Source organism: Mesoplodon densirostris, chromosome 7, assembly GCF_025265405.1.
Source record: "Mesoplodon densirostris isolate mMesDen1 chromosome 7, mMesDen1 primary haplotype, whole genome shotgun sequence".
Classification (NCBI taxonomy): domain Eukaryota; kingdom Metazoa; phylum Chordata; class Mammalia; order Artiodactyla; family Ziphiidae; genus Mesoplodon; species Mesoplodon densirostris.
This window is the reverse complement of record NC_082667.1, coordinates 17,539,988-17,559,026: the sequence shown is the minus strand read 5'-3', so window position 1 is coordinate 17,559,026 and position 19,039 is coordinate 17,539,988. Positions and strand designations below refer to the sequence as shown.

The 19,039-nt window shown below is 37.8% G+C and overlaps 1 protein-coding gene across 2 annotated transcripts in view; it reads left to right on the top strand.

Annotated features, from left to right (window-relative positions):
- TTC17 (tetratricopeptide repeat domain 17) overlaps positions 1 to 19,039 on the top strand; it is a 154,656-nt gene that overhangs the window by 87,520 nt on the left and 48,097 nt on the right. For both annotated transcript variants that reach the window (XM_060104675.1, XM_060104674.1), the window contains exon 17: positions 8,069 to 8,239. In XM_060104675.1, coding sequence (XP_059960658.1) covers positions 8,069 to 8,239 — 171 coding nt within the window. The remainder of the gene's footprint in view (positions 1 to 8,068; positions 8,240 to 19,039) is intronic.

Sequence of the window (19,039 nt, the reverse complement as noted above, 5' to 3'; positions counted from 1 at the left end):
CCAACACAATGAGAAGCCCCCGCAATGAGAAGCCCACGCACCTCAACAAAAGAGTAGCCCCTGCTCGCCACAACTAGAGAAAGCCCTCACGCAGCAATGAAGACCCAACTCAGCCAAAAATAAATAAGTAAAATAAATAAATTTATTAAAGAAAAACAAAAAACACAAACTATTTCAACCCCTTTACAAATTTAATCATTGAATGATTTTTTTTTAAACTCATCTCCATGGGCTGATGGAAATAAAGCAGTTGAGCCTGATAATCAGTAGAAAAGAGCATTGGTGAAATTTAAAATACATATGACTGAGGATACCTGGCATATATATATGTGTCTGTGTATATGCTGGTTTGGGTTTTTCCCCCCTTCTTTCTTTGAGTGTTGGTTATTACAAGTAGTCGAATTTATTTCATACTAAACTATTGTGGTCTTTGACCAAGAAAACCTCAGTAGTCTGTTACTTTTTCTTAACCACCAAAGTTTATTTAGTTATGATCTTGAAAATACAGGAGAAATTTCAATCATATTTCATAGCTGTTGAAAAGAACACAGCTTTGGATTTCTCTTGTCTTCTCATTTAGTTTATTTTTATTGATATAACAACAGATCTAAATTTGCCATTCAAAATTTGCCACTCTGAAAGCAGTTTAAACTGCTTTAGTTGTCAGGCATTACTTAATAACCCAGTCAGATCACAAATATCCAAAATGATAATTATTTTAAAAAATAATAAAATAAAACAAGCATATCAAATTTCAGGAGAAGGAACTATAGGTCAGTAGCAGCTGATAGAGTATGTGGTGTTGATCAAGTCTTCTGGGTCCTGGTAGGTGTACCTGTAGTAATATAGCCAGTTTCCCTTGATGATGTGAAATACAGCTAGAGGAAAACCTAACATGAACAAAACAATTCACCACCTCCCTCACCGTACACTGCCTAAGTACCATAAATGTTAAAAACTGAGAGAGCAAGGTCCTAGAAACCGTGTTATTTATTATGTGCAAAGTGGCCACTGAGGTGAATGCCTCCAGGCAACTTTCATTTGGTGATATAAAGCAAAAGGAAACAGTATGATACTATCATTTATTTTTCTATGCTTTTCACTTGATTTAGTGCGCTGACCATATGTACTTAGACTTAGGTAGATACACTCAAATCAAATTTCCTGTCTTAATCCCAAACCCCTAAAGTGGGTCTGATATCAGGCAGCTAGGGAACTTTCTTACTGAAAGCCACAAGGCCTTGCTCAAAATGTTCTGTGGTAGAGGGACTTCAGTGGCCTTTTTTGTTAACCTTTGTTTAAATATCATACTTATTACCCAAACCAGTGTAAAGGACAATGCCTAACCCTCTTTGTTCTCATATCTAAGTCCTATGAGATATTACTAGGCTCAAGTCCTTAACAGTCCTGGAATAACTAGGCTCTTGTGTTCTCATTTAAAGATACTGTTCTTATAATCCACTTAGTCTGAGGAGTAAAAAAGACCAAGTAGCCTTTGACATTTTATTAGCCTTGGCCTTGCATTATATCCTTGCTTTAGGAAAAAGCACAAGCCTAATGGCAGTCAACGCTTCTGATGGTAGGTCCCTTCCCCATTATGCATACCTCTGGGCCTCCATTTATAGTTTGAGGAGTGGGAGCAGAGTTAAATCTACTGATTTTTCTACTAGATTTTTTTTCTTGACAGCAGGTGACCAATCACTTGCAGCAACAGAAAGGAGAGGTAAATATAAACTCCAAAGGTTGTGAGTAGCTAGGAAATCTAAGCCCTCCCCTGTTCCCTCATCCCAACCCTCTGTTTATAGGCTTATTCTAGGTATTAAGAATTGAATGAAGCCAACTCACTGCAGGAATATGTGGTTGATGCAAATAGACATGCTTAATTTAAGCTCACTGACCACATAAGGACTTTAATATCGTTCTGTCTTTTGCAAAGTCAATGGAAATTGTACCAAACCATGACATACGATGATGCTATTGTGGAATACTTGTTTTCTTTACCACATACACCCTGCTTTCCTGGTTCCTTGTGTTGGCTTATATTGTTTTCAGTAGCTCTTCCCTATAACCCTCCCTCCTGCCCTCCCCCCACACAAAAATTCTAATCTTGCCCATCCTTCAAGGCCCACTTCTGCTATATGCCTTACTGATCCCTTAATTATAAGTAATGCATAACTAGTCATGCCACCTGCACCTCTCCTTCAGCTCCTGTGACTTGCCATTACAGTTACTTGTGTACAAGACACTACTCTCCTACAGGCCTTCTCTAGCTCATTGAGAGCAGGGACCAATCCTTTTTTTCATCTTCATACCCTGGCCCACCATGCATTCCACACCATCCTCCCAATGTTTAGCCCATAGAATGTACTTAAATTGCAAATTAGCTAATGGCATTTCAGGTTTGACCTACTGAAAATACCTAGTAATAGAGGGTAATTAACTCATACCCACCCACTGTTTATCCAGAATGCTTTATACCAGACCCCCACTCAACATACATATATAGATACAGATCTTCTTTTGAGGTCTGCAGCTCCCGCACAATAGGAGGGGGAATAGAAAAGGAATTATCTCATTTGAAGGCACATGTTGTGTCCACTAGAAGATGACACATCTAATAGATAGCCTGTATTTTCTCCTGTCTGCACTGTTTTTAATGAAAGTTACAGATGTCCTTGTTGACCCTCATTGAAACACTGACATTTATGGGTAAATCAGTAAGTGTGAGAATCTATTGGATTTGTTTCCCCAACATTCTTGCTTGAAACAAATTTCCCTAGGCTGAAGTAAGACAGAGATTTAAATTTAATAATAACAATAATAACAATAATAACAAAGTGTTCAACAGCAGCTATGGCAGTTAATTTTCTTTCTTTCTCAATATAGTTTCTACATGGGAACATCTTTCGTAGTAAACTTCCAGTAAGTGTTTAAATTCCCTTGTTTAGACATCTAACCTGATCTTTCACATTTCTGGAGGAAGTTACAGCCGTGGAGAGCTTGAATTCCATCACTGGAGTCATGTCTTCCACAGTCTCCATGTCATGGTGTCTGTGCCTCAACTGGTGCTGACTTTGCTCCCTGTGCTTTAGTCACTTAAGTGATGGCCACGTGGCAAGACAAAGAGGCCAAATTTATTGGTAGTTCTCTTTTTTCTTCTCTAAAAGAAGGCAGGGAGTATAGGTCTATAGAAACCAATGCATCTCTGAACTCTTGGGCAAATCACATTCCCCCAACATGTGTTAAGAGAGTGTTACCCAGGATAGAATTTAACTCTAGAATATGTAGTAAAAGGGAATCCTCTCTCTCTCTCTCTCTCTCTCTCTCTCTCTCTCTCTCTCTCTCTCTTCTTTTGAGGTCACACACTTTTCTTTCTTAGTTTTTCCTTTTTAAGCGCACTTGTGACTCATTCACCTCACCATGAGGGAATACCTGTATAATCCTGAGGTTGCTGATTTCAAGTCTTTAATATCGTGTTTTCTACCTGGCATTGCCGTACTTTTAAGGTCAGCCAGTACATAACCATTACTTTTAAACCTCCTGCAAATAATTCCATTCAGCAGTAATTGCTGAAAGAGAACAAGTCTGAGCCATTACTTCCGTCAAAATGATTTCTCTCGTCTCAGTGGAGGACAGCACAGGACAGAGGAAGTGAGGCAGTTTCCCTTGTCTCAGGTGCAGCCATCAGCAACCTAGGTTCACCTAGATTCAAGGAGTTCTGTATGCTTCTCCATTTCAGATAAAGAACCTAGACACAGAGAAGGGAATTGATTTGCCAAGGTTCATATGGTAAGGCTGCAGCTAAGGTAGGATTTGAATTCATACCATGGAATGCTCCTCTTAGAACAAGGTCTGCAAGACTTTGTCACAACCTCTGGAGGTGGAAATCATAAAGGAATCTGTTCCCAGTGAGGTTTCTTACTGCTTCACATATACCTATTTCTCTGTGTAGTACCAAGCCCCCCCACATGCCACCCACAGTTAAAGTTTCCTCGTAATATTTTAAAGTAATCTTGCATAGCAGTGGTGCACAACTGAAAGATACACTTTTGTTCACTTCACAATTTATATTACTATTTTTCCTAAAAGATACATATCTTACTAGAGAAATAAATATGAAATTAGTTGCTTGGCTCTTAAAAAGTTCTGAGGCCTCTCAATTTTGTGGCATTTCTTTCTTATAACTAACCCTAAAGGATTCCTAACCCAACCAGGAATTTCTTACCAACTTATGAGATTCAGAAGAGAAGAATTCTTTAAAAAGAAGAGAAGAATTCTTTTTAACAAGTAAGTGGTTACCCAACTCCAGTTAGAAAATAAATATTCTTCTAGGACCTTTGTAAACAGGATTTATATGAGAAGATAGGAAATTTCTTTATCCTTAGTCATGGTAGGAGTTCCTGAGAACTTAGTTTACTCTGAAGTCTGTTTAGCCACAGAATAAATTGTGCCTTTCTCCCTTAGGAGACTTATGCTTTGACAAGGTATATTAAATATTTAGTTGTTTTCCAGAACACCCTTGTAGGGGAGGTTAATATTAATAATCCAACTTATGCAGTCAATACTCTAACCACAGAAAAGGATTTTGATATGTCTAAGATCTCATAACAGTTCCAGAATCAGAGATACCCTCTTTGGAGTTTCATGCTTAGTTGGTGTTGCCTTGTACTCTCTTACTTCTAAGAAAAACCAGACTGCCAGGATTTGAACTGCTAAATGCTTTGCAAGCAAGTATAGAGCATTAAGCAGAGAAAAGTGTTCCATTTTCACCTGGAACCTTGTTATCTAAAGCATTTCATTTAAATCATGTAGTTCCAAAAACAACAACAACAACAAAAACATACCTCTCAAGGTTAGTCCAAGCCATAGAATCTCCTCATTTTCGCATTAGCAAAAAATAATAGCCTTATGCACGGAAGATGACTTTTTACTTTTTAGGTGTCTTTCCATTTTTCCTTCTCCAACATTTTCTTGTGTTTCTTTAATAAGAACATCATCTCTGCCTTTGCTGGGAAGACAAGCAATATTTTTCTACATACGCAACTTTTTTTTTTTAGTTCCCCTTTGAGCTAGAGTAGACCTATACTATAGTCCAAAGAATAGAAACTTATTTTTTCTGAAATTCTTCAGTTCTCCCTTAGGCAACTGGAAGGAGTAATTCAAAAATTAGGCCGTATGACTTTCTATGATTAGCCTAGATAATCATGGAAATCACACCAGAATGCTAAACCAGTCTCTTTTTAACTGTCAGCCTAAGAAAATTCATATTAATAGTTCTCATTTTAAAGCATGTAGTTTTTACATGATCATTTTGACTCTGCCTATTTCCAAGAAATATCCTAACATAAACTTCTTATGCTTCCTTTAATTGCCGCAGTTCTCCCTGATCCCCTTTCCTGCCCTCTCCCTCAGAGGTATTGGCCCCAATTTCCTGAGTTGGAGGGCAAGACATTCTCAGAATGCAGAAGGCTTGCTTCTGGAGGGTGTCTGGGCTTGAGGTCATGCAAGAGGACTAATTTTAGCTTCAGGATCTTGTGCACATCGTGTCTTATAAATTACCTATGGAGCATTTTTAAATATTGCAGACATTTTAAAAGATGAAACCAATTAAATTTTTATAATAGATAAGAGGGTGGGAGAGAAAAATAAGAGATGGCAAAGGTTGGAGGGGGAAATCAACTGCAGGAAACACAGCTACAATTTCACTGGGTTCCAGTGTTAAAGGTTTATCTTTTTGCTTTACTTGACCTGTGTCAAGATAAAAAATGCTTTAGAGGCAAATTCACCAAAGCTGAACGCAGAGAGAATATTCACTAGGAAAACATGTTTAAAATTATCAGTATCATTGTCATCAGTTTTTCCTCTCTGCTTTTAATAGTCATGCTTATTTATTTCCCAATTAAGAATTGCCTCTGAAAAGCATGCTGTTCTTCATAGTGAATTTTAGTCAGTTGGGTGTGTAGAGTTGTTGTCATTGCTCTGTTTTATTTTAATGCTCTTATGCTTGGTTTCCCCATACTTAATTGCATGTACTAGGTGGTGAAGACAGAAGTAGACGCAAATCTGCAACCTTTGTCTGTCCTCTCAGGAGAATCTGGAGAAAGAAAGCAACTACCATTGCTCATGGCTTCTTTTCTTAGCCCTCCAGGGCCCACACACTCCACACCTTCCGTCTCTATCAAATCGTACTTCTCATTGTCTCCCAAACACAAATGAGAATTCCTGTTCCTATTGCTTTGCTCAACACATTATTCCTCCCTGCCTAGAATGCCACCTTCTCTACTTTTTCTGCTAAAGAGGTAGTATTGACTAGGGGAAAGCCAAGAAGCTTTGTGGTAAAATAGAATTAATTCAAATCCCAGATCTACCACTTACTTACTGTTTGACCATAGGCAAGTTACTTAGTTTCACTGATAATCAGTTTCCTTATCTGTGAAATTAATAATATTTCACAAGGTGTTTTTGAGGAGTAAGTGGAAGAAAAAATACAGAAATACTCAATAAATATTGATTCCCTTCCTTGTAATTCCCCCTTTTGAAGTTCTGTGTTTTTAAATCCTACATATTCTTCAAAATTCAAGTTCTACCTACTCAAAGCTTATTCTCTGAAGCACTTACTTGGCACAGTAGACTACCTCATTACTGTTTGTTGTCTTGCATTATTGTCTTGTAAGCTTCTTGAGAGCTAAAGCTTCTGACGTAGCCTTGTTGAAAATGGTAGCCTCAGATGTGTGATAGTGTAGAACTGGAAAATGGTAGCCTCAGATGTGTGATAGCGTAGAACTGGAAAATGGTAGCCTCAGATGTGTAGTAGTGTAGAACTGGAAAATGGGAAGTGAATCCCTAAGTATGCAGTCCCCTTTCTCTCACCTAGGAAGTTGGGAAAGGTTTTGAGTCCATTATGTTTTCTTGGCACAATAAGGAAAATGGCCTGAGAAATGCTTTCCAAAATTATGGAATCTGAAAGGGAGTCATCAGATCCAGAAAGAGACTTCTTGTATTTCCATTGCTGCAGAGACAGTCTGATTGGGTACATATATCTCTTTGGGGCAACATTCTCTTAAAAAACAAAAAAACTTTTGGAGAATGTTTGGACGTTCTGATAAAGGAGGAAAGTTACTTTTACACTCTTACCCAGAGAATTGTCCTACAATATGAATGTAGGCTTCCACTGAACATGCACCTTCAGTAACAATGCACATGGAACATGAGGAGACCTGTTCAGCCAGCCAGATCCCCACTACAGCAGACACAACAGCCTAGTAACACATTCTCCTACCCAGAGAATGTCCCTCAGGTGGAGCTGGATAGTGGCTCTTTATCCCTGTTAACACACAATCCCTAATAAGGTCAAAGCTCTTTGACTCCTGGGCAAAACTGTAGCAAAAGGTCATGCTCCCTATGCATATCAGAAGGTATCACAGAGTGCCATGATTACATTCGAGATGTGACCATTTTATGCTTAGGTAAATCTTTATTACATGATCAGAACTTGTTTTTCAAAAGAAAAATAGGCACCTGTGTGATCTGACAGTCTTAAATGTGGATTCTGTGCCACCACTATCCCCCTCTAAGTCCTTGGTTTTTAATTTATAATGCTTTACCTTTTGGTATATCTTTCATTTTAAGCTATGATACAAGAATGGTATATTTTTCAGCTATAATTCATCTATCTCCAGACTTATTCAGGTACTAATCTGTCATTTCTCACCTTCAAAAGGCAAATAGAAGGAAAACCACTTTTTTATGATGTTTCTGACTTTCAGAGAGGTGTTTCACAATCATTCATTATGAATGGAAGGAGATCTTGGGACTTGATCTTTGTTGTTATAGTTTTTTCCCAAAATACTTAAAATAGCCTAACAGGTGAAACTTGAACTTCAGTGCAAAATCTTGAATCACAATTATGGTCTGCCTTTGGGCACTCCACCTCACTGATTTATGCATGTTCTGCTGGAGAAAAACCGACAGTCACCTTTTTGCTCTTCTTGATAGTTGGGGACCTAGAGCTATGGGACTACACAAGAGAGGTTTCTAATGTGCTCTATCTGTGTCTCTTGTCATTGAGGTAATTGTCATGTGAAAACCCTGGACAACAGCCATGACAAACAGAAATATTTTGACAACTCACAGTCACTGGATGCTGCTGAAGAAGAGCCCTCTGAGACAGGAACAGAGGAAGACCCTGTGCTCTCTGTTGAGAATTCAGGGAGGGACTCAGATGTCCTTAGACTTGAAAGTAAGTTGATTTGACCTGAGCTGTGCTTCTGGAGTAAAATCAACTCTCAACTTGAAGCTTAGGCTTTTCTCTACTCTCAAGCGTTTGTTCTTTCTTTTAACAGTCACTTACTATATTGTAGATCATGAGGGTGACCCTCAAGATTGGGAGGCAGAAGGCAAGCTATAAAGTGAAAATGCTCTGCACACTTCTTTCTGTTTTCTCCACCTCAACATCTTCATTTGCTAGAACAAATTTGATTTATGTACTAGTCTTTCTTCTTAATGTCATTAGTCTATTGAGTAAGTCGTTGAAAAAAAAGCAAGTTGTATTTATACTAACCCAATAAAATTTAAAGATTTGAAATAACAGGCAAGTCTACCAGGCCCTTTCCTAAAATTCCATTTTATGACCACATTTCGAGCTATGCTGTGCTAAAAAGTTTCAAGATTATCAATTTATAATTGCCAAAATGAGTGACTTCTTTTTTTTTCTTTTTTTTTTTTGCGGTACGTGGGCCTCTCACTGTTGTGGCCTCTCCCGTTGTGGAGCACAGGCTCCGGACGCGCAGCCCCAGCGGCCATGGCTCACGGGCCCAGCCGCTCCGCTGCATGTGGGATCCTCCCGGACCGGGGCACGAACCCGCGTCCCCTGCATCGGCAGGCGGACTTTCAACCACTGCGCCACCAGGGAAGCCCAGTGACTTCTTTTAAGTACTCATCCTGCTTAACCTCTTTTCTGCCTTTGGAACTGTGCACAACTCCTCGCTTGAAACTTTCTCCTTCTTCTCCTCTTGGCTTCTGGGATATCACTTGTTCTTGGTTCTTTTCCTTGTCCTCAGAATATCTTTTTTCAATGTCATTCACTTATTCTTTACTTTGCCCTTTATTTTTTTTACCCAGGATCTTAACCTTGGTCTTCTTTTCTTAGTTCTCCATGTGTTATCTCTTAGTGTTTCAGATACTTCAGAGTATACCAATGACTCTAAATCTGTATTTTCAGCTAAGACATTTCTTTGTGACTCCAGATTTTATTTCTACCTTTTTAGTGGTCTCTTTATCTGGATGTGCCACAGCCATTTCAAACTTAACATATCTAAAATTGAACTTGTCCTCATTTTGCCCTACTTCTGGAACTGTTTCTAGCTCCTATATTCTTGCTCCCTGTTAATGGCACAACTCATCCAGTCATCACTATGTCCAGTCAATCCCTAAGACCTGTTAAATATATCATCTCTTCATCTATTCTTTGTGGCACTGTCTGAATTTAGACTTTCTTCATTTCTGCCAGGGTTGTTGTAGTGGGTTCACGATTGGCTCCCCTATATCTAGTCCTTTACTGCTGTCTCTGTATGGAGAGTGCGAGAGAGGCAGGGGGTGTGTATGTGTGTAGGGGAGAAAGAGAGAGATAATACATAGAAATTGGTATACAATTTAAAAAGCAGAAACAACCCCTGTTACCAATTTCTTGTGTGTCCAAAGAGTTGTTTCTGAAATCGGACCTGATCTGGTAAGTTGCCTACATTTAAAGTTTTCAGTAGCTATTACCTATCGGAAGAGTCCAAATGTCATAATGTGGGATATGAGGCAGTTTAGCCCTTGATTCTGTCTCCAGCTGAACTGTACCATCTACTAGTACTCTGCATAGCAGGAAGTACAGACCTTTCACTATTTGCCTCACGTGCCATGCTGCTTTGAGCCTCTGTGTCTTTGCATAGGCTGGGAAGGACCCCTGCATATTCTATGCTTTTTATAGACAACTCCCATGCATTTCTAAGATCCAGCTCAAATGTCATCTCCTCTGTGAAGCATTCACAAAGGCCTCCAAGCATTTAGTTGCTCCATTTGCTGTCTTGTTCCTACTTTTTGTCAAGGCATATTTTATACAATATTAATTGCTTGTATGTCTTATGTTCCATCATATATATATTGTGTCCTTTATAACTTTATATTCCTGTGTATAGTAAATATTTGTTAGAGTAATGAAATGTGTCCTTTGCCCTCCTGTGTAGATTGGATTCACATATTTAACAATTACAAAATCTTGTGTTTCCTTCTAAGTGGTATTGTGTATAAAAAAACAATGTCTAAGAGAAGCAAGCTTGACCTCAAAGGGGGAAGTTGTGACCTTCACTTTTGCAGGTTTGGGGAATTAGTTTCATCAGTTCTACCAGAAATCATTGGGCTTTAAGGAAATTAATTTCCCATTTACCAACTCAAAAGAAATTGACTTTTAAACCAGATGGCACTTTGTTCATTCACAGTGGGTCTACTCCTCTCCAGTGCCTGGCAGCCTCATGTCTCTTACTGATATCAGGTACCCATACAACCAAATGAACATCATGAGGGAGGCTGATAATGAGTAATGTTAAGAGGTTTGGGGGTTTTTTGGTTTGTTTGGGTTTTTTTGGCCACGCCACAGGGCACGCGGGATCTTAGTTCCTCGACCAGGGATCAAACCCACAGCCCCTGCAGTGGAAGCACGGAGTCTTACCACTGGACCACCAGGGAAGTCCTGGGGTACTTTTTTCAGTTTACAAAAACTGTTCCTATTCCAATACAACTCCTTAATGAGTGGAATACTCATAACTACCAAATTAGAGTCTTTTCCTACGACAATTCAGAATAAAACCCAACCAACATCTTATTCTTTGTCTCTTTGTTTTCCAAATATATCATTACTTGAGGCAGATAACCTAGTGTTTAAGTTTCTTTAGTTCCACATTTCCCACGTAGTTCCATTCCATCCCCATACTGGGACCACTGAATGGTTGCACTGGCTGGGGCTAGGTGTTTGCCAGGTCCCTTCAACATTATGCAGACTGTCTCTTAGGGTGCATTCCTTTTCACATTGCTAATTTAATTATAGTATAATGATGACTCTTACTAGTTTTACTCTTAGCTACTAACTTTTTTTTTTTTTTTACTGTGTCTAAATTCTTGGATACTGACAAGTCGACAGGGACCACAGTCATATATAAGTTAGCATGTTTATACCAGCAGGTTTCCTATAGTGTGGTTAGGAGTCAGAAAGACTCTGTTTTTTAATATAAATGCTATGGTATAATAAAAGTCAAGCATAGACATTAAAGAATTTTTTAAAATTCAATTTTTGTAGGAAATTTTAAAGAAATACAAATAGTTAAGCCCATTCCAGTAACCATAAATTATTATGATAATCACTACCTTTTTGTGGTACTTTATACCTTACAAAGTTATGAATTGTGTATTAACCTTGTGAAATAGATATCAACCCCTTTTTGTAGCTGAGAAAATTGAGACTCAGAGTAGTTAGGTACCTTGTCTAACATCTTCAGTAGGTGACGTATAACTAAACCTCATCCTCAGGCCTTCAGCTTCTGTACACTGTGTGTCATTTGCCTGTGGTTCTCAGAAATAGGGGTTTGACTTATGGGATGCAGCAAAAGCAGTTCTAAGAGGGAAGTTTATAGCAATACAAGCCTACCTCAAGAAACAAGAAAAATCTCAAAGAATCTAACCTTACACCTAAAGGAACTAGAGAAAGAAGAACCAACAAAACCAAAAGCTAGTAGAAGGAAAGAAATCATAAAGATCAGAGCAGAAATAAATAAAATAGAAACAAAGAAAACAATAGCAAAGATCAATAAAACTAAAAGCTGGTTCTTTGAGAAGATAAACAAAATTGATAAACCTTTAGCCAGACTCATCAAGAAAAAGAGGGAGAGGACTCAAATCAATAAAATTAGAAAAGAAAAAGGAGAATCTACAACAGACACCACAGAAATACAAACCATCCTAAGAGACTACTACTACAAGCAACTCTAAGCCAATAAAATGGACAACCTGGAAGAAATGGAAAAATTCTTAGAAAGATATAACCTTCCAAGACTGAACCAGGAAGAAATAGAAAATATGAGGAGACCAGTCACAAGTAATGAAATTGAAACTGTGATTAAAAATTTTCCAAGTCCAGGACCAGATGGCTTCACAGGTGAATTCTATCAAACATTTAGAGAAGAGCTAACACCCATCCTTCTCAAACTCTTCCAAAAAATTGCAGAGAAAGGAGCATTCCCAAACTCATTCTATGAGGCCACCATCACCCTGATACCAAAACCAGACAAAGATACTACAAAAAAAAGAAAATTACAGACCAATATCACTGATGAATATAGATGCAAAAATCCTCAACAAAATACTAGTAAACAAAATCCAACAACACATTAAAAGGATCATACACCATGATCAGGTGGGATTTATTCCAGAGATGCAAGGATTCTTCAATATATGCAAATCAATCAATGTGATACACCATATTAACAAATTGAAGAATAAAAACCATATGATCATCTCAATAGGTGCAGAAAAAGCTTTAGACAAAATTCAACACCCATTTATGATAAAAACTCTCCAGAAAGTGGGCATAGAGGGAACCTACCTCAACGTAATAAAGGCCATATATGACAAACCCACAGCAAACATCATTCTCAATGGTGAAAAACTGAAAGCATTTCCTCTAAGATCAGGAACAAGACAAGGATGTCCACTCTCTATTATTATTATTATATTATAGTGGACATTATTATATGTCCACTATTATTCAGCATAGTTTTGGAAGTCCTAGCCACGGCAATCAGAGAAGGAAAAGAAATAAAAGGAATACAGATTGTCACTGATTGCAGATGACATAATACTATACATAGAGAATCTGAAAGATGCCACCAGAAAACTACTAGAACTAATAAATGAATTTGGTAAAGATGCAGGATACAAGATTAATGTACAGAAATCTCTTGCATTCCTGTACACTAATGATAAAAAATCTGAAAGATAAATTAAGGAAACACTCCCATTTACCATTGCAACAGAAAGTATAAAATACCTAGGAATAAACCTACTTAGGGAGACAAAAGGCCTGTATGCAAAAAACTATAAGACACTGATGAAAGAAATTAAATATGATACAAACAGATGGAGAGATATACCATGTTCTTGGATTGGAAGAATCAATATTCTGAAAATGACTATACTACCCGAAGCAAGCTACAGATTCAATGCAATCCCTGTCAAATTACCAATGGCATTTTTTACAGAACTAGAGGGAGACACAAAAGACCCCGAATAGCCAAAGCAGTCTTGAGGGAGAACACTGGAGCTGGAGGAATCAGACTCCCTGACTTCAGACTATATACTACAAAGCTACAGTAATCAAGACAATATGGTACTGGCACAAAAACAAGAAATATAGATCAATGGAACAGGATAGAAAGCCTAGAGATAAGTCCACGCACCTATGGTCAACTAATATATGACAAAGGAGGCAAGGATATACAGTGGAGAAAAGACAGTCTCAATAAGTGGTGCTGGGAAAACTGGACAGCTACATGTAAAAGAATGTAATTGGAACACTCCCTAACACCATACACAAAAATAAACTCAAAAAGGATTAGAGACCTAAATGTAAGACCAGACACTATAAAACTCTTAGAGGAAAACATAGGAAGAACACTCTTTGACATAAATCACAGCAAGATCTTTTTTGATCCACCTCCTAGAGTAATGGAAATAAATACAAAAATAAACAAATGGGACCTAATGATACTTAAAAGCTTTTGCAAAGCAAAGGAAGCTACAAACAAGATAAAAAGATAGCTCTCAGAATGGGAGAAAATATTTGCAAATGAAGCAGTGGACAAAGGATTAATCTCCAAAATATATAAACAGCTCATGCAGCTCAATATTTAAAAAAACAACCCAATCAAAAAATGGGCAGAAGACGTAAATAGACATTTCTCCAAAGAAGACATACAGATGGCCAAGAAGCACATGAAAAACTGCTCAGCATCACTAATTATTAGAGAAATAGAAATCAAAACTACAATGAGATATCACCTCACACCAGTTAGAATGGGCATCAGAAAATCTACAAACAGCAAATGCTGGAGAGGGTGTGAAGAAAAGGGAACCCGCTTGCACTGTTGGTGGGAATGTAAATTGATACAGCCACTATGGAGAACAGTATGGAGATTCCTTAAAAAACTAAAAATAGAATTACCATATGATCCAGCAATCCCACTACTGTGCATATACCCTGAGAAAACCATAATTCAAAAAGACACATGCACCCCATTGTTCATTGCAGCACTATTTTCAATAGCCAGGTCATGGAAGCAACCTGAATGCCCATCGACAGACGAATGGATAAAGAAGATGTGGTACATATATACAATGGAATATTACTCAGCCATAAAAAGGAATGAAATTGGGTCATTTGTAGAGATATGGATGGATCTAGAGACTGTCATACAGAGTGAAGTAAGTCAGAAAGAGAAAAACATATCTAATGCATATATGTGGAACCTAGAAAAATGGTACAGATGAACCAGTTTGCAGGGCAGAAATAGACACGGATGTAGAGAACAAACATACGGACACTAAGGGGGAAAATTGGCAGGGGTGATGTTGGTGCTGTGATGAATTGGACGATTGGGATTGACATAAATACACTAATATGTGTTAAATGGATAACTAATAAGAACCTGCTGTATAAAAAAAATAAAGTAAAATTTTTTTAAAAAATAGGGGGTTGATAGATTAGAACTTTATTTTTTAATTTGTAAGTTCATTTTTAAAGAAAAGTAGCATCTGTTATTACCATTATTTTAAAAGACAACATTTTAATATCAAAAAAGTACAAAGGCAGTCTTAGAATAAAGGTCAGTCTTTCTCAGAAATGGACAGTTGGCAACTTTACACCAACAAATGTGTATCTGGATGGATGTAAGTTGTGTGTGTATATTATAACTTTAGATACATTTTCTTGTTTTGTTTCTCACTTTGCTAAGGATTGGTGAAAATCGTGTAGCTGATTAACATTTTAAAAACTACTGCTTTAATAGCTCATCATCTGCTCCAGAATTCCTGCCCCAGAAACCTGATCTGTGGAGCGTAGGTTTTGTAGTCAGAGATACTGTTATCATGTCCTGGCTCCACCACCTACTTAGTTGTTAAATCTTGGGCTAGCTGAGCCTTCCTTACCTCAAAAAAAAAAGCCTCAGAGTGCTCTTGAATATTTAAATGAAATAACTTAGGGAAACATTTGTACCAGTACAGAGATGGACTAGTACACAGATGGAACTCAGGAAATGTTCATTTCTATCAATGCAAACACAGCCGTGACTCTGCTGCTTCCCGACTTAGAGGCTGCTTGTGAGCTAAAGTCCTCACAAATACATACACACAGTATCTGCCCAATGAACGTCAGTAAAGGGGGCCCTGACATTTTTGCACAAGAGTTATTACAGGAACAATTCACTGTTTGCTTTTCTAGGTTATTTTCTCCAAATTCTCAGTCTTCTCTTAACTATCCTAACCCAGATAAAAGAAGGAAGAGCACCACTGGTGCAAATGAAAACTCATGATTGTTGTTTTCTTCTCAGAAGTGAATCATTTCCCTGCCTACCTTAGTCTGAGTAATTTAATCTAAGCTTTTTGTGCTTTCTGATTACTGGCTTGAAATTTTATGCCATTGTCATGCATTAAGTCTTCAGTCCATAGGTTTATACACTGACAGCAAAGAAGAGATCACTGCCTTTTTTTTAATTGAAGTATAGTTGCTGTACAATGTTATATGTTACAGATGTACGATCTAGTGATTCTTAAAGGTTATTCTCCATTTATAGTTGTTATAAAATATTGGCCATTCTCCGTGTTGTACAGTATATCCTTGTAGTTTATTTTATACTTAATAGTTTGTACCTCTTAATCCCTTACTCCTATATTGCCCCTCCCTCCTTCCCTCTCCCCACTGGTAACCTCTAGTTTGTTCTCTATATCTGTGAGTCTGCTGCTTTTTTGTTATATTCACTAGTTTGTTATATTTTTTAGATTCCACATAACTGATGTCATACAATATTTGCCTTTTCTGTCTGACTTATTTCACTTAGCATAATGCCCTCCAAGTCTATCCATGTTGCTGCAGAGAAGGCACTAGAACTCCAGGCAGAATTGCCCAAGGTCCTATCGTGGTGGAGTCCTAATTTGAAACCAACTTTGTCTAATTCCATAGTATACTTTCTATTTTGTGAGGCAAAGGAACATACCCTTAAAGGTAGAATGTGCCTGCTTGCCTTCAGAAACCAAGTCTAATAGTAAATGGATATTAATCATGTAAGACTTTCTGGAGGAGATGTTTTGAGTCCAAACTTTGAAGGAAGGATTTTGTCTTGCTGGTCATTTCTTTGAATGTGTGACCTTTACCTCTGTTTATTCTCGATCTATTTCATTTTGAATGTAGCACTTATCTTTTCAGACTCTGCTCCCTAAAACTCTTCTTGAAACCTCTCTTCCAAGATTATTAATACTGCTTATCAAACACAGCCACCTTTTTTAATCACCTTCTGAAGGTCCTCTCCCTCTCAGTAGTGTTCCCAGCATAGTCTGGCTTCTGCTTCTCCTCCAGGCATGGGCAGCTCAGTCTCTCCCTGGGTAGCCCATTCCAATTCTGACCATTCATAAGTCTTTCCTAATATTGAGCTAAAATATGACTTCTCGTTTCTAGTCCTGCCCTCTGAGGCTAACAAAGTCTTGCCTCTCACTAATGTCACATTTCCTTAGATACTTGAAGATGAGTATTGTTCCTGTCTACCCACCCACCATATTCTTGCTTCTTTTAGCTAAATGTCCTCATTTTCTTCAATAATTTCTCTTTATTATAGTTTTTAGTCCCTTCAGCATCCTTGAAGTACTCAGTCTGGAATTTTTTTTTAATCTTTCTAGCAAAATATTTTTCATGTCTGTGTGTGTGTGTGTGTGTGCGCGCGCATGCGCAGTATATCAGCTACTCTTCCTACTATGGCATCACCCTTGATTTATTCAGTCCTTCTTCATTTAACATGGTTTTGAGTACTTTCACCAAGTCACTTTTCTATGAATATGCTCCACTTTGAAAATCTCTTAAACTGTGGTGCCCAGACCATGAATTTCCAGGTGTGTCTGGAACATTGCAAAGTTATAGTGGATTTCTTTTTTCCTTCCTTTTTTTTCTTTCTTCTTTCTCTCTGTTTTTTTTGTGTTTTTTTTTCTTTTTCTAATCAGAACTACATACGCTTCTCTCCATCTCTCAGCACTTCTCCTTGTCCCTGTGATTCTTGCCAGATTACCTCACAGAGTCAACTGTGAGTTTTCCCAGTACCCTGAGATAAGATTCATCAAAGTGAAAAAACATGAACTTATACAAGCCTCACTGCGGGTGCTCAGTCTCTTCACTTCACAATTTTTAGTCTCCTTTTTCCAGTTTGAAAATGGTACATGTTGAAGAAGATAAAGAAAAAATAAAGATATGGGTCTCAGTCTCTCTGTTTCCAGTTTTCATCATAGCATCTGCCCCGCAAGCAGCAGTCTAATATTTACTTTTTCTTCCTACTTCAAGTATAGCTTAAAATCTTCTAAGATCCCTTTGTAGTCCGGACCTCTCTCCAGACCTGACTTCTGTATTCCCAGCTGCTTATTGGACAATGTCTGGAGATATGTTCCTCCATCCATTCTAGCCTAGACCATAGCTCCATGGGTTGTTATATCCTGAGCCCTCAGCATATTCTTAAGCACATAACAACAGGTGTTTAAATGAATTAATGAATAAGCTTCTGAAATCCCAACACTATCCTATTGTCCTCTACCAATTCCATCATCTTTGTAAACAACATTATGTTTTCATATTCACAGATTCTAAAATTTCACATAGTAAAAAAATCTTGACATCATCTTTGGATTTATTCTGTTTGCCATTATATCCATATAATTAACCAAATTCTATTAATTTTTCTTCATTGAAATTTCTTCATACCTCTTTCCCTCCCTTTCTGAAATCTCCCATTTACCCCCAGCCTGTCACCTTCTCTTTATATAACTCCTATAGAGATTGTTGAAGCACCTTTCTAATTGTCTTCTGTTCTGTCTTCCTTCTGTCCTCCACCCCCTAACTCCTAAATCACCCGCTGATTTACTAATCTAACCTTTATAAATATTGCGGCTCTCATCTTGTTATTCTTTGCTTAACATACTAGAGGCTCCCTTTACAATGAATCTTCTTCCTGACTTTCCCAGACACTCTCAGTGTCACCCACCTTCCCTAAATATCTTATTTGCTGATATACTCTGTATATGTTTTTTGTTCTAGTTAATTTAAAATTAGTAGTGCCTTCACATATACCTTCCTTATGCCTGTATCTGTATGTGTGTAAATGGGTATGTGAGTATATACATACCTGCTTTTTTAGTTTCATCACTCGGGGAGTGCCCTCCCTGAACCTCTATTCTGTCTGAATCCTGCCTCAGGTAGTCTACTCTCCTGTAAGAAGCATTTTGTGACTACATTCAATTATGTTTTTCCCTTAGAAAAAAAAATTAATGTAATTGTTCTCTCATTGTTTAATGTATTGATATATAGTTTTGTGTCTCCAGCTTGATTACCTTTAGTTCCTAGGGACCAGTTTTCTTTTGCTCCCACCTGTATAGCATATAGCATGGAGATAGGCATGTAATAGGGTCTAAATAAATAAAGATTGGTTTATGTTTTCTCACTCGTAGCACATTTATGATCTCCCCATTCCTCACCTTTATTTGGTGGTGTTCTCTAAGAATTGCTATCACCCCGACCCCAGCAGCCTTGGAAAAGGCCGAATGGCTGCCAGCAGCAGCAGCAAGTTCCATAGTCTCTCAATTGAATATTGATTTTCATCAATGAAAGGCCCTTTCTCTAAGAAGTTTTTGATAATGATATCGATTACTATATGGTAAGGGCACAGGGAAGTATCAACCTTTGGGACCTGGGCTTGCAGAA